The 24,000-nt window shown below is 43.8% G+C and overlaps 1 protein-coding gene across 2 annotated transcripts; it reads right to left on the reverse strand.

Annotated features, from left to right (window-relative positions):
* Positions 1-1,808: 1,808 nt before the first annotated feature.
* UTP14A (UTP14A small subunit processome component) lies at positions 1,809-22,691 on the reverse strand. 2 transcript variants are annotated; one of them, XR_006787342.1, is made up of 16 exons: positions 22,585-22,691; positions 21,624-21,699; positions 20,842-20,912; positions 20,067-20,131; positions 16,831-16,973; positions 16,401-16,556; positions 10,807-10,926; positions 10,615-10,709; positions 9,789-9,912; positions 9,630-9,707; positions 8,775-9,165; positions 6,064-6,470; positions 4,927-5,120; positions 4,702-4,801; positions 4,360-4,508; positions 2,108-2,244 (listed from the first exon to the last, which is right to left on the reverse strand). XR_006787342.1 is itself a non-coding variant. In XM_045852294.1 (15 exons), the coding sequence occupies exons 1-15, from the start codon at positions 22,608-22,610 to the stop codon at positions 1,972-1,974; spliced, it is 2,319 nt and encodes a 772-aa protein (XP_045708250.1). In that variant the 5' UTR covers positions 22,611-22,691; the 3' UTR covers positions 1,809-1,971. The 2 variants fall into 2 exon arrangements, 1 of the variants encoding a protein (XP_045708250.1); XM_045852294.1 differs by lacking the exon at positions 4,360-4,508 and having other exon boundaries at positions 1,809-2,244.
* Positions 22,692-24,000: the final 1,309 nt, after the last annotated feature.

The raw sequence follows: 24,000 nt of genomic DNA on the forward strand, positions 1-24,000 counted from the left end.
GGGGGAAGGGAGGAGTCAGGGGTCAGAGCCTTGTTGGGGGCGGAGGGGGGGCCCCTCCCGCCACACCCTGGGAAAAAGGCTTGGGCACATCCAGTGTGGACCAATCAGCGAGCAAGGCCAGGGTGGCGTCAAGGGGCAGCTTCGGCCAATGGGAAGGGAGAACACTTCGGAGGTTCGGAGGAAGAAAAGAAAAAAAAAAGCTCCACGAAACAACAGTCGAATCCGTTTGGGGGCTAGGAAGGCTGGAAATGGGCGTCATTTTTAAACGTTCTGGCGCCTGCCCTCTTCTTTGAAGGATGGGGTCGCTAGCATCACTCCTGGGCTTCGGGGAGCACTCGGAGCTGAAGAGGGTCCCGGGAAAGTAGACGGAATTGGCTGTTTACTGGGGGCACTTGATTGGGCACTTCGTTTTGGGGAGTGGGTGGGACGAAGGTGGCAGCTTTGTGCTCTAAAGAGAAGGTTATGGTCTCTTTAACGGAGGCAGGAGTTCCCCATTTCCCCTTCCCCGCTGGCCACTGACTTAGGTGTCAACCAGCAGGTGGATCTCTGATCATCTCAAACCAATAGATAACTTAAAAATGTCCCTGGGACTCTAAACGTGAGCAACATATTCTCTCAATTTAGCGGTGGCAGTGGGTCCCACAGCTACCATGGGGAATTTCATAGACATTTATGGCATGGCGTTTTGGCTTTGGAGTTAGTCTAAGGTGCTAGTGCCTATTCAGCTACTAATTTAATGTGTAACACTGGAGACTTCACTCTACTGTGAAATCTTTTGCCTATAAAATAAAGGTATCAGAACTAGTTACTTTGGAGGTTTAAACATTTTAGAACCGATGTGGAGAGTGGTGTACTTGGAAAAAAGGGACGAGTTGGGGCGGGAGGATTGCAAAAAACCTCAGTGGCAGAGAGCTTTTGGCCCATGGATTCCAAGTGTCTGTAAAGCTTCTCAAACTGGTATGTAAGACAGAGTATTGTTTATGCATTTTTCTGGGGAGGGCTCATAATTTCATTAAATTCTCAGAGGGGTCTGTGACACAAAAACAAACCCGTCTTGGTCTAAAAACACTGGGGCACTAACCTCCAAAGGCAGGAGGTGAAGTGCAGCAGTGCTACATCCTTTCGTAATCAGGAGGGGTTTCTCCAATTCCCTGTTAGGAATCTAGGCTGTAGGGGCCCTGCCCATACATTATCTATTTCTTGTCACCCAAAGAAAGGCAGGTTCCTCAGAGCTGAGAAGCCAAGGTAAACTATCATAGAGCCAAGTAATGCTTGCATTAAACTATACTTTGAATCAGTGGGAAGGAGATAGCCCTCAGTTAAGAGGGGTATAGAACTTCATTTCTACCTCATCTGCAAAGTAGGGGTAAAGCCTCATTGTCTTAAGAACGAGAAGATAAATGCTAGCTTCTCTAACACCTGTACAAACTTGGAGGATGACACACACACAAAAATGACTGGCTAGACTTAAAGCTGAACTTAGCTTCAACTCCATCCTGGGACCAGACCAAAATCCAATTGCATGGATTGTCCATGTTGTTTCTAGGTTCAGAGGTTAAGAGTATACAATAATTAGTCATTATCCCTGAATCTAAAAAAATTTGGTTAATAGTGGATCATGTCTGATGTGATGTATTTAAGATCATAAACTAGGGTAACTTCAATTTAGCACTAACTACATAATCCTTGGTGAGAAAATGAGGTTCCCCTGGCAAGTACACCTGGAGAAGTGCAATGGGAAACATCCAAAGGTGTCTTGATTGACTTGGAAATGACTCAACTGGGAGACAACACAGAATACATTCAAGTTTAGAGATAAAAATGCCTTTATTTTTAAAATGTGGCTTAACTGCAGCCACAGTGTGTTAATGAATTTTGAAACTGATCCTGTAGCTCAGAGTAAAACCAGGCCAATGGAGGAGCAGTTGGGGCTCCTGGTTCTGGGGACCAAGATACCACTCCTCCAGCAACTCAGTCTTTAGAGTTTTTCTTCAGCTGTTTTTTGTGACGTAAGGAGAGTCGTTTTGGATTCCTCTGTATGACAGAGAGGTCTGACCTTGACGAAGACCGGTAGCCCACATCCTCTGCTTTTATAGGCTTAATGATATGGCCTGGCTTGGTGACAACCTTGGGCGTTGTAAGCTTTTGGAAGGCCCTCTGGGTGTTCCATGTGGATCCTATAGGGGTCTGGATGGTCCTTTCAAATTGTTGATGGTGGGTAAATGGATATGGAAGCACCCGCACCTGGAAAGGAAGGCAGAGTGACTAGGCATGAGCCAGGCCTGGGGTGCAGTTGTATAATGGCAACTGGTCAGGTAGTGTTGCCATATAGGCCATAGATCTATATGATGGGGGCAGTGGGTGAAGCTACTGAGAGGCCCAAGGCATCCCAATGCCCCCATCTAACCGTGGGAGTCCTAATCTGCTTGAGGACATTTGGGAGCAGAGCCACCTCATTTGGATTTAGGACCCCTCCCTCACCCCAGGATTAGCTCGCTCCAGGCTTAGCTATCAAAGTAGGGATTGCAAAACCACCCTGACACTGCCCCTGTGCAGCACTAGGGCTGCTGGGCTCAAGAGTCTTCTACACAACCTTCCTATTCTTGTGACTGCAAGAAACACCCAGGCATTTGTGTATCCCTATGGATTTTATGACTCTCATACCTTCTCCATCCTTCCCATTCCTCTCCTTGATACACAGGATTGATGTTTTAAGGAACCCAAAGGTTTACTCCTGAACTCTAAACTCCACCACGCTGCTACACTTAGTTTCATCCTCCTTTGGCATCACAAACTTTGAACTGGAAGGTGCAAGGTAATGGCAAAGGTCATCTCTTTCAGCTCCAGAATTTGGCTTAGAGACAGGAAGTGATTTACCGAAGTAAATTAGCTGCAGGGAGAGCAGAACCCAGGCCCCTTTCCTTGCCTAGTACTCTTCTCTGCTGATTGTAGCACTATCTTCAGATACTTAAATAATCTTTAAATACTTCCCCAATTGCCAAACAGGAGGAAAAAGATAGAAGCAGAAAATGGGGAAGTAATGATCAGTAGTGTTTGGAGATATTCAGTGGAACACTCAGGAAAAGCTGAGCACTGCGAGATGGTGCTGATGGTAGTGATGGACAGATTCTCTTTAGTTTTACTGGGGTTGATAGCTACATCTGTACTTGTCAGCCAAGGCAAGAGGAAAAAACAAAACAAAACACCTGGCCAGAGTGTTCAGCCTTGGGAGGTCTTCCCCCCACCCCTTCACAGTTTGAAGCACATTTAATTCTATTGCATGCTGGGACTTGCAGTCTATAGCTTATTAAAAAGATGAGGAAAAATCAAGGAAGATTCTGGAAAACCATTGTTAATTTGCTGTGACTGCATAAATAAAAAAAAAGAGTTAAGATCCTGCAGGGGAAGGGTGATCTTTGAGGTCCTCTGCCCTTCACTGAGATTCCTGGCTGGTGAAGTACCCCTTTTCTCTCTCTTTTGTCCTATACCTGCCTGTTCATTGCTTGTTTTCTGGTAATATAGCCTCAACTGGGATTACAGGGTTCACAATTCCATTTCCACAGTGACTGGTTTACAAAATGAAATCAGTAAAGTGTTATTGAAATGTTATTTCTTCACCTCTTTTGTACCTATTAAATAGTCCTTCCTGCCCTGGCTGGTGTGGCTCAGTGGACTGAGTGCCGGCCTGCAAACCAAAGGGTCACTGGTTCAATTCCTAGTCAAGACACATGCCTGGATTATAGGCCAGGTCCCCAGTAGGGCGTGCGTGAGAGGCAACCACACACTGATTTCTCTCTTTCTTTCTCCTACTTCCCCCTCTCTAAAAATAAATAAATAATTTGTAAAAAGTCCTCCCCCTTTTTTTCAGAAAGAAAAATACCAGTGTGGTGACTGCTGTGGGGAGGGGGAGGGGGGTGTTAGGGGACTAAATGGTAATGGAAAAAATTATAACAAAGATTATATGTTTAAATGCAAGTCATTTGAATATTATACTAGCTTGGAGAAAATCTAAGGGTCACTGACTTTCAGAATTGAAGGGAACATGAAAGGTCACTGAGTCTAATCTCATTCCTGGTCCTCTACACATGCTCCTATTCTGGAGCAGTACATTCTCTCTGGACTGGAAGAAGGTTTTCCCTTGAACTGAACTCTGCTTTTCCTCTAACTTCTACTTCATATGACTCTACTCCACATGACAGCTTTCAATATACTGCTCAAATTTGCTTCTCTCTTGGGTAAACAACCCAAGCTCATTATCGTATGACACAATTTAAAATTCCTGTATTACCCTGAACAAGTACCCATTTGTCTTTGTTTTTCTTAAGATATAGCTCAAATTTTATAGCCTTTGAACATTACCTTGACTATAAATACCAGCCCGAAGAACAGTAATTCTTTCTTTAGTGAGACCCATTTGCATCAGTATTATCTGGGCTACTAGTTGAAAACACCGATTTGAGGGCCTCACCACTGCTTCAAAGATGATCCCATAAGTCTCAACCTTCTTCCTGGTCAGTAATTAAAACAGCAGAGTCGATTTGGAATTATTCATCTCAGAACCAGTCAGTAAAATCAAAAATAGATTTAACTCCGTGGTTAAGATCACACTTCCCTCTAGACCACAGAGCACTAGAACATTCCTCCAAAGTAAGAGAGCTGGGTAGCAAAGAGGAGGCAGCTAAAGAGCTCTCTACCCCTTACCTGGTGAGCTGCTGCTTGGATATTTCGCTTCTCATTGATAATCACATTTGGCAAATTCTTGTCTTTTCTTGGAGGACCTTCAGGTGCTTTAATGAGAAACCTGGAAAGTACAACAGCAGGATGTCTACGAGCATTAAGGACTTAGTCAAAAGGGTAGGGAGGGCCTGGGAGGTTAAGGGGGAAGAACCTTGTGCCCTTCTGACATGCTTTCTCCCCTGTTCTTACCGTTGTCTCTTCTTGGCACTGGGCTTCAGGCCCATGCCACCCCACTCGCCCCAGCCAGGTAGAGTCAGGTCCATGTCCTTTGGCTTACTCTCCTCCACAGCTTCCCTCTTCTCTTTCAAGAAGTCTCTGATGACATCATCCCCAGCAAAAGCTTCTCTTATCATTTGCTTTTGATCTCTCTCCTGTTCATTTTCCTGGGAAGAGACAACAGTGAGAACAGAGAGGGGGACTTGAGGAAAAAGGGGGAGCTACAGAACCTCCTAACTACAAAATATCCTTGCTGGTACTTTCTGCATCAGCTCCAATCCCCCACAATGGTCTGAGACCCTGGCTCTGTTTACTTACCCCCTATTGTTGTGATAACTGCCAAAGACATCAGGGAAGGAGAGCTTGTGGTTGGGAGGTTCTGTGGCTACAGCTTGCCTTAGAGTGGTGGTTTAGGCAAGAAAGCTTGAATTTTGGGTCGTGACATTTTAGCGCCCTCTAGGGGGAAAGTGCTGAACAATGATGGGCTTGCAATACAGACTGGTAGCCAATCATGCTCCAATTTTATTCTCTCTAGGGTAAAATTCCCCAGCTCATTATCATATGACAGAATTTTTTAAAACTTTCAGTAGGGAAGTTGCAGGGGGGAGGAATGAGTGTTCTGTGGTAGGAGGAGGAGCTCCAACTCCAAATGGCCTGGCCAGAAAGTAGGCATCCTCCAGCTTATAGCCTTGAAAAGACAGGCCAGGACTCCTCACTTGAGCAATTTCAATTACTTAATCAGGGAGTCCTGGACCACTTGAGAGCCAACTGAGTAGAGCAAAACCTTGGCAAGAACTCAATGACTCACATTTGAATGTCCTGCCTGGGATCTCATCAGAGCTTTGAGTGCCTCTTTCTTTGCTCTGAGGGCAGTTGTGGAGGAAGGATTTGGTGGCCCAGAACTTAGGATGTGGGAGTCTCAGTGGCACTCACAGATTTGCACCTACCAAACTCACCTGGCCAGCCTGGCCTCATACTATTGTTGGCCTCTCAACCACTGAAATGTGATCCCAGCTCAACAAACCACTGATTATACTCCTTGTGCAAGAAGGTCACTTTGTGCACCAGCTCTGATTCCCCACAATGGCCCACAACCCTGGCTCTGCTCACCAACTCTTCTATTGTTGTGGGGACTGCCAAAGACTTCACGGAAGGAGATTCTGTGGTTAGGATGTTCTGTAGGTCAATCATTTGCTCCTTCCTTTTCTTCTCCTTGGGAGCACCAGGCTGGTTAACTGGATTCCTCTCCAACTGCTGCCTTTCTAACACAGATCTGGGAAGCTCCTTATTTTGAAGGCATCCTTCCTTGTCCAGCTCTTCTAACTCTTCCAAAGTCTCTGCTCTCTCAGGCCTCTGCAGCAACAGGGGCACCTCTTCTTCCTGGGCAGGTTCCTCTCTCTGTACTGGCAACACTGTCCTTGCCGAACTCACTTTTTGCTTCCTGGGCTGATGCTTGTCCTTGTTGAGTTTCTGAGACAGTGCCCTCAATTCAGATAGCACCTCCCGGCTGCTAGTATCTGGAGGAAGAAATAAAAGCTGTCAGAAAAGGAGGGTGTAGAAGTTGCCTAGTCAATGAACATTTGTTGAGCACTCTCCAACAAGCAGTTTTTGAGCACACCTTGGATGCTAGGCACCATGAAAGGTCTCCCAATGGAGAGAAGACTCCATTCACTGGGTCTTCTGGTGAGCTCACTAATCATTACCTGCCAAGTAGCAGGCCACGGAGCTGAGTAGTCAAAAGCAGAATGTTGGGAAGCAGATATCCTGGGCCCTATTCCCAGCTTTGCCACTGACTCACTCTGTAACAGGAACTGTGGCTTAATTTCCTCATACAGCAAACCCTGCTTGGGGAAGATGGGCCCAAGTCCCAAATTTTATTTTTTAAAAGAGATTTTATTTTTATTTTTTAGAGAGAGGCGAAGGGAAGGAGTAAGAGAGACAAACATCAATGTACAAGAGAAACACTGATCAGTTGCCTCTCGCACACCCCCAACAGGACCCCCAAGTCCCAAATTTTAAAAAGGCCTCATCTACTAACAGGTGGTCTCTGAATGCAACTTCACTGTAATTTATTATTTGTAATTCCTAAAATTGTGATTTACTGCTTATATTTTACATTGTAATGCCCTGCCCTATTTGTAAAAACGTTATCCTGCATTGTTTCATCTTTTTAAATTTTTTTTTAAAAAGATTTTATTTATTTTTTAGAGAGGGGAAAGGAGAAAGAAACAGAAGGAGAGAAACATCAATGTGTGGTTGCCTCTCACGCGCCCCCCACCAGGGGAACCTGGCCTGCAACCCAAGCATGGGCCCTGACTGGGAATCGAACCAGCAACCCTTTGGTTCACAGGCTGTTGCTCAACCACTGAGCCACCCCAGTCAGGCATTGTTTTATCTTAAAATAGCATTTTATCACCTGTCATGGTTGTGTCAAGTAGCTCCCATTTTCCAGTCATCAGAAACATCTGAGTAAATACCACTAGTCTCTGAGAACCTGGGAGAAAACATGGCAGTGGCACACGTATCAACCATCTTCTGCATTGACCCAAGTTGCCTCCATTCCCAAGCTCACCTTGCTTTTCAGCTTTGGCTGGAAGCCACTGGAAGAATCTACTTGAGATTTGGGCTTTGGAGACATATATATCTACTCCTCAGGGAACAAGTTCCCTTGCCCATTTTGTTTGGGTTCCACAACTTCCCACTATTTCCCCAAAGGTTTGGGAATATTCTGTTTATTTATCATCTGAGGAAATCCAAATCTACCTTTCATACCACAACCAACTGCTCTATACATTTAGCTACATGGCCAGCTTTGGAGGGGGCTCAGGAGGATGCAGCTGGTGTCCTGTGGTTGTACAGAAACTGCCCCAAACTCTTGGCCTGCAGCACCACTGGTCTCTGCAATCCTCTTGGAAATTATAACTATGACATTAATCCCAGAACTCTCTAGCTGAAAACCCTAAGGCCCTATGGTACATTCTAAATGACAGCTCTTTTAACTTTCTGCCATGGAAAAAGATTCTTGCTTTCACCCAAACACACTATTTCTACAGGAAATACAATCAGACGCAGAACTCTGTGCAGATAGCTAGGTGATTCTGAATCTAGGTAGGTCCCAAAGTGGGCTTTAAGGACCTGCTTTCTCCCCAGAATGGGAGCTATCTGACCTGTCTCAAGGGTGCTAACCTAACATTGTTAATATAAAAATCTCTTTAAGATAACAGGTAGAAAATACAATATGCAAGTTAAGTCTGAGCATGGGGTAAAAATTCTAATTTACCATGCACCTCATGGAGTCATTCACTCCTGTCCAGAAACTCTTTACCTGTATCATATATCAACCAGAATTTATGAGTGCTAAAGATAGCACTCCTACTTTACAAACAAAACAGAACACTACAGCCATCATTTGAAGACACTTTAGAATGCCTCGCAATCTACCCATGCGTGTGGGTGTGAATGGTTTTCAGATCTGCCACCCCAGCATGTGTACCTCCCTGATGTGGGTACCAGCGACATCAACTCCTGCCCTGGCTTCAAGGATGGTGTAGTCCTGTCTTTCTGAACATTGTAAGCCCTCCAGAGTAGAAAGCACATTGGAACACACACTGCACAGCCATGTATATGACCATTTATTAAATGCCTTTGAAGAAAAATGGTAATTATGATCATCTATTTGCTCTTTGGAGACCCAAGGCACTCTCTTGAAAGTCCCTAGAGCCTCATCATTCTGCAGTGTGTGTGGGTGGGCACAGATTTCCTCTCACAGCTGGTCTGCAGCACTACGCTAAGCACCCCCCTTCCAGTCCACCGCAACTCACCTTTTGTTTCTTGCCTATCCACTGCTTTGGCATCCTGGTTGAGGCCAGATGTTTTCCTAAGCAATCGCCTTTCTTCAAATTCTTTCAACAAAATTTCTTCCTCTGCCACTGGTCTTTCTTCTCCCTCACTTTCAGAAGCCTCACTGGCCATGGGCTCTGGAAGTTGTTCAGGGTCTTTCTGGATTTCAGCCTCTTTTGCATCACCAGGGTGATTCCTGACCATCCAGGGGTTTAGTCCATCTGCAGTCACGTGTGCCTCATTCACAGCATCAGGGACAAGGAGATCCCCCTCTTCTTCCACACCTCCCTCTTCCTCACTCTCAGAGGCCACCTGGAGTTTTTGCGTCAGTTCTTTGTTCCTAGCCAACTGATCCTGCATAGCCTGGCGAGCCTGGAAGAAAGTCACAGCACTTGTGCCTTGTCATTAGTGACTGAAGTAACACCTTTCCTGATCCATTTCTTAAAGCTGCCTCCTCTCACTTTGACTTAAGTAATTTTTACTGGTGCCCACTCTTTAAACTACACTTATACCACTGTGTTAATAGTTATGGAATATAATGGAAGACAAAATTTGTGTCCACAAGGAATCAACATGTGAAACAGGAGATTCCTTGTGGCTTAAAACAAAACAAAACAAAACAAACAAAAAAAACCCTCCTCTCCTCTTTAACTGGACTTGCCCTCAATGTTCTTTCCCCTTTCATCTCTTTTCCACCTTGTTCCTAGTCATTTTCCTGTCTGCCTTAAAGATTTTCTGATGCCTTTTTAGATGCCTAGTTTTCTATTCCTTCTCATGGATCTTACATAACTCTTTCCTCCAGTTCCTCCCATTCTCTCATCCTGATGGTCACTTACCTCCAAATCATATTTGGCCATAATTGCCTTTGACTTTGCCCATTTCCCACTGTTCTGGTGCTTAAGGCTCATTCGCTCCTGGAAAGAAAGGTCGGAGTGAGATCCTTACCACTTTCTGGGGAAAACTGGTTCAAGGGGTAGGACAGGAGGCAGTCTCACCATCATTCTGGCCTTTTCAAGTTTTTCTAGTTCTTCCAGTGCAGCAGTAGGATCAACCTTCCGCAGCTCCTCAAACTCTTTTAGGACTTTCTTGGCCCTTTCTTTCTTTAGAACTCTGTGATACCTACAGGGTAGTGAGAGGGGTACGAGGAAAGATATTTAGTGGAAACACTGATGCCACACAGAGAAGTGTCCCACCACCCAAGGGGTTTCCTTATACAGAGGCCAGAATGGATGTCACAGAGCTAGCTGACTGAAGGGAGCCACGTTTGGGACCTGAGAGGACTGGCAGGCCTCTTCTCAGTCCCTGCAGCCCACAGGGGCAGACCTCTGCTCAACAAAGGGTTCCTCTGGTCTTACAGTGTAAGGAAAGAACAGAACATGTTCCAAAGAAGCAAAAAGGTTGGAAGGAAGCTCTGCTGGCCCCAACAGCTATAGAACTCAGAGCTCATTGTGCAGAATCACTCCATCATGCCCTGGAAAGGAGAGAAAGCCATTAAACAGGACTTTTTTTTTTCTTTCTTAAGCAAAACCAAGACAGAAAGCCAAGGCCAGAGGAGAGGGCACTACTGAAGCAGGTAAAATGAGATTGGTCTGAGGGAGGGAAAAGAAGGCTCATCACTCCTATCTGCAACCTCTTCTATATGACCCCAACTGCCATGTCAAGGATTCTTTCCTAAAGAATTGTGATCATCCACCTCACTTTCTCTCATGGAACCCAAGGCTACTTAGAATGAGTCTCCTTATTTTTTTTAACTTTTTAATTGAATTTATTGGGGTGACAATGGTTAATAAAATTATAGAGGTTTCAAGTGTATCTCCTTACTTTTTGCTTTTGATTCTCTTCTCTCTTCGAGCCCTGGCCTCATAGTAGGACTGCAGGGCCCGGGCCCTCTGAAGCTCTGCTCGGCGCATCTTAGCCTACAATGAATGAGGTTTACAGTGACTCCTGGGCCTGTGAACAAATGCTGGGAGAAACAGGCTCTGCCTGGGTGTATAAAAGGCCTATCACACTTACCTCTTCTAGGCTCATGGCTTTGAGAGAGGCCTTTTCCATGGGAGTCAGTAAAGGGTCTGTCACTGGCTGCTTGTTCTTAGAGAGGAGATTAAAAATTTCCTGCTCCAGAGGAGTTCTTGCCTTAAAGAGGTAACAAAATAGTCTGAGTCTTAAGCCATGCTCCTACAGTCTCCCTTTTTCCAGCCCTATGACAATCTACTTTGACACCATAATTGGAATCACTAACTGGGTAGGACTGGCTATTACAGCAAGAGAAGACTTTCCAGGTTTGCTGCCTAGCTGTGCAGATCAAGCCTTACCTTATTCTGATTTAAGACAACTTCAGCAAGGGGACTCTGAGGCTGCCCTCTAATATTACTGACATTTCACATGGTGTTCAAATTATTAATGTATGTAAAACAGAATGCCATTCTCTTAAGAATCGAAGCAGGATGCCCACAAGGTAAATGCTGGCAGGACAGAGGCAAAACAGTACCAAATGTCAGTTTTGATAGTTGCAAAACAAAATGGTCCCTGTGTTGTTATGTTACAGTATAGTTAGGAACCTCAGATTCATATAAGCCTCCTTTTAAAAATATTTCTTGAAGAAAGGGGAGGTTGGGTCTAAGATGAGCACAAAAAGACACTGCCTTTAAAAAACACAACCGTTATGCCCTAACCGGTGTGGCTTCATTGGTTGGCCGTTGTCCTGCAAAATGAAAGGTCATCAGTTTGATTCCCGGTCAGGACACATGTCTGGGCTGCGGGTTTGGTCCCCAGTTGGGGTGCATACGAGAGGCAGCTGATCGATGTTTCTCACATCGATGTTTCTCTGCCTCTCTTCTTCCCTCCTTTCCCCTCTCTCTAAAATAAATAAATAAAATCTTTAAAAAAAAAAAGACCTTCATACAATTACACTTCTTCCTGACAGGAAGAATTAAAATCTTTTTTAATCTTTAAAAAAAGATTTTATTTATTTACTTTTAAAGAAGGGAAGGGAGGGAGAAAGAAAGGGAGAGAAACATCAATGTGTGGTTGCCTCTCACACACGCCCTCTTGGGGACCTGCCCTGCAACCCAGGCATATGCCCTGACTGGGAATTGAACTGGCAACCCCTTGACTCACAGGCCAGCATTCAATCCACTGAGCCACACCAGCCAGGGCTCAAATTCAATTTGAGCCATCTTGTAACTTTGGTCCCAGTTCCTCAGTTTCTAGTTAACTCTGCATGCTAGATAGTCTCTATATGTATGAAATGAAGGGGCTGTGAACCAGTTACTTCACATGTCAGCCAAAGACCTTCTTTATTGCTTGACTGACAATGTGAGGGTGGCCAAAATAATCAGGCCAATCATGACATGGTGCATTTTTGCAATGCACAGGGAAGATAGCCCTGGGCAACAGAGCCCGTTTCAAACCACATACACACTTTATATGTGGTTTTCTTCAACAGCCATATACATCATGGTCAGAATCAAGCTTACAAAATATCTAGACAAATGCATAAACACACATCATCATACATTACACAGTGCTATTGATTAAACCATAAACCTATTCCATTGAATAGTAAAGGTAGATGTTCTTCCATTTTTAGTTTTTGCAGTAGTGATCAATCACAGGCTACAAAGTGGTTTATATTACAATGTTGTAATCTCCCTCCAATTCAATTCAATTCAATTCAATTCAATTCAATTTACAAACATTTAATGATTGCAGTTACATTCTAGGTACTTGTAGAGGGGGCTGAAATGCACAATTGATTAAGATCATTCCTGTCCTCATAGAGCTCACAGCCTTTCAGAAGGAAGAGACACATGTATCACTAACAACATAATAGGTTAAATGTTAGTCCATATGAGTAATCACAGAGGAACAATTATTTCTGATCAAGGGGTGGATTAGGCTTAGAGAAGAAAGAGTTGACTTAATTTTTGAATTAGGCTTTGTTTGAGGTGTAAGCACAATTCTGTAAAGGCGGGGCAGCAAGTAGAGAGATGGGTATGAGCAAATACAGATATATGGAAAGGAGACGTAAGGGAACAATGTGTTGTCCAGTGCAGCTAAAGTGCTAGGTGCGTCTGTCTCATTCTCTAAGTGGAGAGCCTTTTGAAGGATCTGAAGCAGGAGAGTGACAATTGGCTTTACATTTCACAAACAAAATCCTGGTGGTTGTATAAGGGGATATAAAGGGTGAGGCAAAAGTAGGTTTACAGGTGTAAGTACAGAAAACAGGTTATTCTTATATTATTTTCTATTAATTATTGTATTCTTTTCCATACGAACCACTGTAAACCTACTTTTGCCCCACCTGGTATGCAAAATAGCAAATGAAGGTTGAAAATAGGAACCAGGGATCTGAAAGCTATTACAGAGACAGAATTTACAGACTAGCCCCCTGTCTGGGCTGAGGGGGAGAGTTAATGGGAGGAGAAGTCAGACTGCTGAGGTTTCCAACCTAAGGGACTGGGGGACTGGGGTATGGAGTCATGCTGTTGACTGAGTTACAGAATGAAGGTGGTAGTACTGGGTTTGGGAGTCTTGGAAAGGAAAACGCGAGGTTCACTATGCTGGGTGTGAAGTTTAAGATGCATAGGGGAGACCAGGTAAGGCCTGTGAGTCACTGAATCTGGGACTGGAGCTCAGAAGGAAGGGGTTGACAATGATCTGTAGCATATATGGGCGATAGTGCTAAGTCACAGGATTCACAGAGCAAGAATAGAAAGGACTAAGAAAGTTGGACAGATAAAAATCGGGAGTATGTCACAGAAGCCAAGGCAGGAGTTTTAAACAATGCGATGTGTCAGTAGTGTCAAACTGGCTGACAACTGGGAGGGCTTGGGATGTGGCGACTAGGAGGTCTCTCCTTAACAGCCTTTGAAAGACATTTCAGTAGGGCAGTAGGGCAAGAAGGTGAGAGAACACAGATAGCAGTGGAGACCAGCTCTTCCCAAAGCATGTTCTTCATCAGCTAACAAGATTGGCTTCATAAAAAAAAAGTTTAGAATTTAACTTATTTTAGTAGTATCTGTGTGTACACTCTGGGTTAGATAAAGTAAGTCAAAGGGGTTTCTTACTATCTTCTCATAGACTTTAAAAGAATAAAGTATATTGGGAATCACCAATCTTCAGTATGGGCAGGCAGCATTTTCTAGCAATGGGATCCCACCCCCACCCTTTTGGAGGGCATAATGAGAAACTAAGGTTTTGAGGTGAACACTCTGGAAAATGCTAGTGTAGGCTGCTAGTGGGGGGGAAGGAGAGGCTGCGAAAAGTTACCTTACATCATTGCTAGCCCTTTGCAGTTTATAAATGCTTTCATATGCATTGTTCCACTTAATTCTTCTCAGCTAGACTCCAATGGAATTTTAGCAAGCTGGACCAAAACTATACTGCAGACTTCTTGGATTCTTTTTTAAAAGATTGTATTTATTTCTTTTTAGAGAGAGGGGAAGGGAAGGAGAAAGAGAGGAAGAGAAATATCAATGTGTGGTTGCCTCTTACATGCCCCCAACTGGGGACCTGACCTGCAATCCATGAGTGTGCCCTGACTGGGAATCCAACCGGCGACCCTTTGGTTCACAGGCCAGTGCTCAATCCACTGAGCCACACCAGCCAGGACACTTTTTGGATTCGTAATCTCCAGAGATACTAGTATGTTACTAGTCCTTGGTACTTTACACTTTTTTTTAGAGGGGGAAGGGAGAAAGAGGGACAGAAACATCAATCTGTTACCTCTCACACATGCCCCAATCAGGGACCAAACTCGCAACCCAGGCATGTGCCCTGACTAAGAATCGAACCAGCACAGCTTCGCTTTGCAGGGCAACGCCCAACCAACTGAGACACATCAGGCAGGGCAGTAATGTACACTTTTAAGTTCTAAGAATAGAACTGAGAGTTGCTAGCTAGAAAGCACCTCTTATTTCTTGGTGCCACACTGGCATCATTTTTTAAAAATGAGTGTTAGCATGAATGGTCCAGCAGATTCAATGGATAGTCTCTGAGCCACTCTGTCTTGCACAGGGAGTTCCTGGAGAGCAGAGGTGCCATTATTAGTAAAATCTTCACCTGCATCTCATCCTAATACCCAATTCAGTATTTTCCCATGATCTCTAAGATTACACTGTCATTTGGAAAAAGCAAGGTGCAGAAGAGTATGTAGTAGTGCACTACTAATTTTTGGTAAATATGAAGTATACAGAAACATATCAGTAAAACTCTTAAGTTATTAATAACAAAAAAACGTATAGAAGTGGTTATATCTGGGTGAGTATGGGGGTAAAAATGATCAGATGGGGACAGGGGTGGGGTCAGGCTTTTCACTATATATCATCTGTACTTTTATGGTATTTTTGAATCCTGCAAATTATATTACCTCTGAATTTTTTTCCTAAAGTCTCCCTTCCATCCTGCAGCCACACTTTAAACCTGATCTCCTTTTCATGTGGAAAAGGAAGCATCCTAGAAAGAGAATGGCAGAAACAGAGCTTATCCCCACAATAAATGGCAACCACTTGCTCAATTTCTAGCTATGGCAGCAAGCCGTGTTTAGTTTGTTTGGCTTTAATTATTTCAAGTCCCTGACACACAGGACACTATCATTCCTGGATTTTTAGGAAAAAACAAAACCATTCTCACACATGTTGGGGGGTAGAAGGATTTCTAGAAAGCAGAGGAAAAGCACAAACAGGGCCATCTGTTCATGTTTTGGGCACTGTTGTTTTTGCCCATTTTTAAAAAAACTCAAGACAGAATATTCCATTATAGACTCCATAACTAATGGTGTAAGGAAAAGAAAGGCTAGCTGTTCTGAAGCAGTTGTTCATAGACTAAAGCAAAAAAAATCTTTAGACTTTAAGGACCCATGTAGGATTACCAAATTTTCATTCTGCTAAGGGCGTTAACTACTGTCCCACCCCCAACTCCATCCTTCAGTATTACCATTATGCCATAAAAGAAAAGCTGTTTCAATACCATTAAAGTGGAAAGAATAACCTTGTAATAAGGGAGAGCTGGCAACCCTATACCCACCATACTCACAATTATCCTTTGGCTTCAGGTGGATGAAAAATTTGCCAGGGATCAGTGTTTGGGAAACTCAGCTCTAGAAAATTTTCTACAGCTCAGTCATAATAAGTTCCTTGCTAAGATTCCATCAGCAATGTTCTAGTTTGATGTGATCTTCCTTTATAAGCAAACTTTGAGTCTGCTGCTCATATATACCTACTAAGGCATCAGTAATGCCACTGAGTTCCTGATTTTCCCCAGATCAGAATGTGGCTTTAAAAGCTTTTTAAAAACCGGGATGTGAATAAGAAAACGTATTTCCTTTCTACAAGCAACGGGATGTTCTAACACAAAGACATGGAAATAACCATGTACTGTAAACTACAAACTGATGCTGTAAGAGCCACTATACAGCCTCTGTGGCTGGCTAGTGCATGACTGACAATGAGTCTTGTCACCCTCTTCTCTCCCTTTCTGACTAATAAACTACAGTGACTGAAGCTAGAATTTCGGTTTAACATGTCCAACCAAATAAACTGTAGACCCTGCAATCTCTACATTGCAATCTCACTTTCCAAGATGTGGTTTCTTTGTATTGCACTTACGTTCCAGCCGTTGAGCACATGTTCAATGGGAGCAAAGGCTGACTGCTCCTTCTCGATGGGGAAAACCAAATGCTCTGCTTGTCGGTTCTTCAGAACAATGGGATCCCATTTAGAGAGGGCCTGTGAGGTTTTATTGAATGCCACTTCTCTGTGGATCTGAAACAGGCAAAGTACACAAAAGAGCCACAAAATTAGGCATAAAACTGAAATGACAAGTGGGAAATTAGGAAGCCACATTTCTTAGCCCAAGGAAGAGTAATCAGGATGCTAGAGATTACTTCTCAGGACTGTACTTTCCCCAAGATTAATCTTTCCCATGGTGAGGCAATCACAACTTCCCCTCACACTTGTCAGGCTTTCCCCTCCTCTTCATGCTGGTTCTTCCTGATTAGTTCAATTTCTTCCCCTTAATGGACACTTTGTAACTCACCCGCTCAGCCTCTTCTTTGTTAAGGGGTAACTCCACAGTCTTCTTTGATTTGATCCTGTTCAGTTGCTTTTTCACAGTGGCCAATGAGGATGAAGTTTTAACCGGCTCAAGTAGATCTGAAAGGACTAGCCTTTCTCCTGATCCTGTAGAAAGGCCAAGCTTTCTGGTCAGGCTGAGAAGTGAGGCAAAATCTCACTATCACACAGGCAGATGTCTAAGTAGAAAATGCTGGCAGACGGGCAAATGTGCAGGGAAGCAAGAATAACTTCCCTTTAATCACTAGCCATGGTGGCACCACCACTTCCCTACATTCTCACACATGTTGGAGGGTACAAGGGTGGAGAAAATTATTTTAAAAGGTTACGCTTTTCTCTTGGCCTTTGTTTTCACTTTTGCACCACTGCATTTCATTCTTCACACATCAGCCAAAGTGATATTTTGAAAATGTAAATCACAGCATTTCGTGATCCTGCTGAAAATCCTCCAATGGCTTCCCTTATACTTGGAATTAGTCATCCCTTTGTATCCACTGGTTACAAGATTCCCTGTGATACCAAAATCTAAGGATGCGCAAGTCCCTTACACAACATGGTGTAATATCTGCACGTAACCTACATTTTCCATATAGGCTACATCAGGGTATATGCACACATCACTCTATTTCCATGGATTCAGCCTAGTGCTTGGCACAGGCAAATTCAAGTGTTCCTTTTTGGAACGTTATGGTTTTCTCTCCTTCAAATATCTGTAATCCACGGTTAGTTGAAGGCAATGATATGAAAACCAGGCTGATGGTATCGACCTAAAGGACACAACCCTATGTGATCTGGTGCCATAGGGGATCTTAGTCTGTCACTCCAACCTTGTCACTCCCACCTCCACTATGCTCCAGTCACACTAGCCTTCTTCCTGTTCTTCAAACACGCTGAACCTGTTTCTTCCTTAGAGCCTTTGCAGTAGCTGCCCCCTTGCCTGGAATGCTTTCCTCTATGTTCGCATTATTGACTTTTCTTGTCATTCAGACCTCAGCATTTTGCCTCTGAAGAGACCTTCCATGACCAGCCAAACTAAAGCAGTCACTTAGCCACTTCACTGTCTCATCCTGTTTTAATTCTTGTCCCCACTTTCACCCCCCAAAAATATAAGTCTTATGCGATAAGTGTCTTCTTCTTTACTGTAGTCCAATATCAAAACTGGTGATTTTCAACCCTTTTCATCTCATGATACATATAAACTAATTACTAAAAATCTGTAGTACACTAGAAAATATATTTTTTTGCTGATCTTACAAAAAACAGGTATAATTTTGAATCATTCTTAAAAGAGGGCTATCGTGTTGGATGTTGTCATTTCTTTATTTGACAGTCTAGGAAAGGAAGTCAGTGCCCCTGACTAAACAGTCAGGTATTGCATATTTTAAGAATTTTTGTTGTCATCCGAAACTGATAAAGTAGAAACGAAGCATTTGCTGAATGAATAAGCTTGGGAGAATGTAGTGTTATTTGTCCTGGGAAGTTACAGTTAGTGGTTACTAGAAGAATATAACTCATTCAAGCCACTTAAGTTGTAAATATGATGAAAAAGATTTGGCAGCTAGACTTGGTATCAGGTTGAAATCTCAATTCTGCCATTTACTAGATCATGGATTCTCAATAGGGGTAGTATCCCTCTCCTACCCAGGGGGTAAAAACTGGTTCTTGGGGGATATTAAAAAATCTTAATACAAAGTTTTGTGTCCCTCAGAAGTTCAAACCCATCTAACAAAATCACATTCCTTAGTATCTGATTTCCCAGCCAGAGTGGGAGGAGAGGGAGATAGCGAAGGTCCCCAGCCCTTTGTGCCCTCTCTGGACCACAAGCTGAGCTTCCAGAGGTGACCTCGAGGCAGCCTCCTATCATTCTTCCACCACCTTGGTTTGCTCCTGGCAACTCTATGCCCTCTTCTTCCGCCTTTGGCCGTCATCCTTCCATCCCCATGTCGTCTAGCACCTTCTGGAACCTCTCTCATCTCTAGCGCTTCTGGGGAAGCAGCACCTCAGGCATCTTCTCTTCTCCCAGCAAGGGGCTCCTGTCAGGCCCTCTCTGCCCTGGATGTGGGACTCACACGGCTGCCCCCTTCTCCTTGAGGTCAAGGGCTGAGCACTGCCATTTCATTTGTGGGGAAGAAGTGCACGGGGGGGTGGGTAGTGGATCCCTGGGGGCCATTGGACTGGGTATGGTTGGGGGTGAAGGGGGTAACAGCTGTGCTTTTTTAAGCTCCAAGTGCTGGGGCTCAGGCTGCATGGAACCCCCTCCCTGGGATCGGCCCCCTCCACCCAGGGAGTTCTTGTGGGGACAGTGGGATCTTCTGGGACTTGAGGACAGGGGCAGCCAGTAGGGAAGTAACCTCCTCAGGGGGTTGGGGTGGAGTTGGGGCTTCCCCACCCCCATGCCTGGCCAGGACTCTGGTGCTAGGGGTTGTTCTTGAAGGTGCAGAGGGGAGTCCCACAAATGCTACGGGTAGGGTGGGGCTGGGGTGCTGTGTAGTCAGTGTTTGCATCTCTTTTCAAGTGGGGGCAAATGGGAAAGAATGCAGAGTGAGGCAAGCTCTCCCCCTGGGCCCTGGTCTGTCTGTCTGCAGTGGTTTCTGTTTCCAGGAAGGTGTGGCAGGATCATAAATCATTCCCCTCCCCTCCCAGGCCTCCTGCTATATATGGAGGACCTTTCTGATTTCTGGTTTGGCTGGGGGCCCATGAGGATGTGAGACCCTTCAATAAAGGATAGCAAACAGAAAAAAGAAAGGCTCCTCAGGGGAGCAATAGAGAGAAAAGGTTGCAAAACACTGTATTAGGTGAAGGCACTTGAGTAACTTAACTGATTCGAGCTCCAGTAGGAAAAATTATCTGCCTGTCAGAATTCAAAGCACTATTAGAACTGAAATAAAAAAATGAAATCATGGACATGATTAAGTTAATGAAAGGCAGCTGTCTTGACTCATGTATCTCTATCCTAGAGGTAGCTCATCAAGCTCAGTGGGAGACCTTGACCATGGTCTTCTAGGCTTTCTTCTAGAAATGGAAAAAACTCAAGGACATCTGACTGCCCTTCTTCACCCACTTACAGGTAAATATTTATAGGATGACCCATTAATCACATAAAAAAAAAAACCAGTTCCTAGGTGGGGGGAGGTAAAGTGACCATTATACTTTTGGAACTCCCCAAGCTCTGTGCAGAGATAGCTTCCCTTGTTAACTTACCTTCAGAACTGACAGTGAACTCTGACACCTTCAGACTAGCCTCAGATCTCTCAGCCAATTTCTGCCTGAAATTTAGGCAAAACAGAATATAGAAGGAATGGACACATTTTGCTGAGGAACAAATACTTACCTCTTCAAACAAGGCTTTGATTTCATGTATTTTTATTCTAGATTTAGGTTTTGTCATAAACCAATGAGGAAATCTGTTCCTAACCTGGACTTGGTAGTCTAACCATCTCTTAATGTAGACTTAACCCCTCAAAAACACAAGGCAATACAAGGTGGGCATAATGGAAAAGGTATTGGACTTGAATTCAAATGTACCTGGATTTGAATCTTGGATCTGCCACTTATGAGCACAGTGACTGTGAGGCAAGTCAATTAACTTCTCTAACGGGGATAAGTAATGTCTACTCAATGCTCCAAAACTGTAGTATGGATTCAGTAAGAATTCATATGCATAGAGGTCTAACATAATAGCTAAAAATTACATAATGTTGACTATATGCTGGGCATTAGTTTAAGACCTTTACCTTAATTAACTCATTTAAATTCATAACAACCCTATAAGGTAGTTACTATTATTAATCTTATTTTCTAGTTGAAGAAATTGAAGTGCAGAGATGACACAAAATTGTCCTATGAGTCTATCTCCAAAGTATATGCTCTTGACGCTGGCATGTGTATCTTCATTGTCTTAGGCATTCGATGACTATTGTAGACAAATCTCATGGAATCAACTAGTCATAACCTGTCCAAGGGACAGGAATGTTACCTATTCTTTCCGTCTAGGGAACTGATTGCTTCCAGAAGCTTTTGATGCTTTCGCTCTCCACCACTGTCCTCCTAGACACAGAAAAGGAAAAACCATCAGAATGATCAGGGGAGGAAAAAAACCACAATGGAAATTGAAGCCCATGTAAAATGTCTTTCTTTTGGTCAGTAGGGAGTCAGATGAGGTCTGGTGTGAAGATCTGAAAGAACTGCTTCAAAAACCAAACTCCATCATTATAGAGCCTTAGTAATTGGGAGCTAATGTTACGCCTGTCTTAACTTGTTTTGGGATGAAAAGTGCTATGGGAATAGTGTTTCTATATAGAACATATAATGTGATCTGTCACAGAAACTCTCACATTAAAAAAACAAAACAACCTAAGTAGTTCTGTCAAGGGAATAACGAGTTGGAATTCCATAGCATCTGTTGGAAATCCAGCATAATTATGTATACTGCAATAAGACACTTAACTCTCCACAGAAAGCCAAATCTGAGAAATAGGGAAATCCTATAATGAGGACCATATGTTTTGTTCTTATATATTCAACTATACTTATTCAACTTGAAGACAGTGACTGTATTTTATACAGTCTTCAAACTTCCATAGCACTCAAGGCAGGTATCTTATACATGAAACACTAAATAACCATTTATAATTTATTTACAAGACCTAAACAGATATCAACAATGTTGATACCCTTTCCTTTTCCAGGAATGTGATGTCTATTCTAATTTTGAGGCAGAAGGGAACTGGAGAAGACAATTTAGCAGTTGTAGCCCACCTCATCTTCACTGGTGCTCAAGGAGTAGTCATTTGGCAAATCCTCTAGTTCTTCCTGTTTGCTTAAAGCCATAAGGCTGTTAAAGGAGATAAAAGAGAAATGTTATCACTTCAAATAACTTAACAGAAGGTGGGCAGTGGTTAGTGATGTCTATACAGAACTGCATGAAAAAGATCTACCATCTTCAGTGACTGTCACTGCGTTTTCCATTGACCTATGGGAGGCTGTTAAAAGATCAAACCCTAGGTAAGGTGACAAGATGCTGTTCCTGGCCCTTGACGCAAGGCAGTTTCACCATTAATATTTCCAAGTATCCACTATATTGGATAAACCTTTATAGGTGCAGCTTACTCAGAGGTGACATCTTGATCACTTGTTCCCAGGAATGAGGAAACAGAATTGGATGAAAGCCTCTGAGGAAACCATTTTCCCTGGGGCTTGCTCGGCAAAGTCGGTAGTTAACTAAGGATTTTGTACCCAGGCACAAATTATGGAATCTCTGTCAGTCTTCGCAAGGCAAACCGTGCTAAATGGATTATATTTACTTCCCCTATTGGGTGGGATGAAACATCAGAGGAGAAAACGTCGCAGATGGCTCTCATCAGCAAAGGTTCCAAGGGAGTTCACAGCGCAGGCACTGTCTGCGCAGAAGACTGACACGCACCCAAGCAGCTGCAGAAAAAGGAGTCACGTGACCAGAGCAACGCAACAGACTAACTTAGCAGGAGAGGATGAGACAGAATTAGAACCACAGGGATAAGGCTACAAAGCTGGGAAGCGCTGGGGGCGAATTAAGTTAATAAAAGGGTTTTAAAGGACGGGTCGCGGAAACAGTAACGAATAGCGTAGTCCTGGGAGGGGAACATGTGGCGTATACTAAAAAGCGGCTTCCACGACTCAAACTCCGGAGAACCCAGACCCCAAGGAGACCCAGACTCCCCAACTCATCTTTACCCCTCACCTCTCCGCAGGCCGTATCACGCTCATGTCAGCAGTCTGTCTCTCACATGGACCAGGAGCGGAAGCTGAAAAGAAAGCAATTTCCGTACCGGCCGCAAAGCAACGTCTGCTTCCTCCAATCACGCGCGACACGTTGCGTCATTTCCGGCCCGCCCCAGTCGTGACGCTTTGGGAGGGGCCTGGGGGAAACCCGGGAGCTTGGAGATTAAAGTCTGTCAGCGGGCGGGGCTTTGCTTGCCCCACCCAACCCACTGGTGTCCGGAATACGGGTGTACATCCTCCTGGCCCCTGGTTTCCAAGCGGCCCTACGTGAGGCTCCAGCCTTCGCTGTGTCTGTCTGATCCAAAAGGAAATGCTCCAGCTCCCATGTTTGACAGCGTCCTACGAGCTTGCCTGCGGCCAGGTAGAGACTTTACGAACACCGGCGAAGTGGCTCGCGTCGTGCTTTGCTCCTGAGATTTGTCTGTCAGTGAACAAAGCAAGTTTCTTCCTAAGGAGAAGTCCCCGTTCATCCTATGCCCCCTTGTCATTGCAGCTCTCTAGGTTACTCCTTCCCTACGTTACAAAGTTTCATCCAAGGCTGGACTGTCGGTGGCTGCAAAGTAATGTATAAAACATTCTTGGCATTGATTCTTTTAGGCCACTCCCGTTTTGCTTTCGCCCCACCATTCCACTGAAACTGCTCTGGACAAGATCATCAGTGACACTCAAAGTTGTTAAATGGAATAGATACTTCTCAGGCTTTGCCTTCCAGAACTTTGTGTGGTACTTGATAGTATTGGTTTGTTTTCTTACATTCAGGAACAGTTATTGACCATTTACTATATGTTATACCTCTAGGCACTGGGGATACATCGGGTGAACAAAACAGACACGTTTTGTGGCTTCATAGAATCTACTTTCTAATGGGATTAAAACAATTTTATCTGTTGAAACTCTACCTGTCCTCCATGACACTATTCTCTTCTGGTATCTTAGTTTTATGACCGTCTTCCTCAGTCCTCTGCTGGCTACTTTTTCTGTACTTAATAAATGATGATGCTTCCCAGATCGTGTCTCAACCCTGTTTATTTATTCCACTTGCATAAGAACTCTAAATCTCCATCTCTAGTCCAGATCTCTTTATTGAGCTCCAGATTAGTATCTCTGATTGCTTCCTGGCAATCCTTTCTGTCTCACAGGCACATCAAACATGAAGTATTCAATAATTTCTATCTTGCCCACCAGAATTCTGTATTTTTACAACTCCATGACTGGCACCATCAACTACCCAGTTTGTCAAGTCAAAAGTCTGAGAGTCATCTTAGATTCCTCTCTTCCTTATGCTTCACAGTTGTTCTCTCATCTTGTCAATTTTATTTCCCAAATTTCCTTCACATATCTTTCTACCTTCGCATCATTTTTGCCATGTATCAGA

This window comes from Phyllostomus hastatus, unplaced genomic scaffold (genome assembly GCF_019186645.2).
Source record: "Phyllostomus hastatus isolate PE091 unplaced genomic scaffold, TTU_PhHast_1.1 phas_contig_90, whole genome shotgun sequence".
Classification (NCBI taxonomy): domain Eukaryota; kingdom Metazoa; phylum Chordata; class Mammalia; order Chiroptera; family Phyllostomidae; genus Phyllostomus; species Phyllostomus hastatus.

Bases quoted from the DNA above. Each gene is read 5' to 3' on its own strand.
- UTP14A (XM_045852294.1), bottom strand. From the start codon at position 22,610: ATGAGCGTGATACGGCCTGCGGAGAG. The intron at 16,557-16,830 runs GTGAGTTACAAA...TGCCTGTTTCAG, and splicing joins ACAAAGAAGAGGCTGAGCGG to ATCCACAGAGAAGTGGCATT. The intron at 9,708-9,788 runs GTGAGACTGCCT...CTTTCTTTCCAG, and splicing joins TTGAAAAGGCCAGAATGATG to GAGCGAATGAGCCTTAAGCA.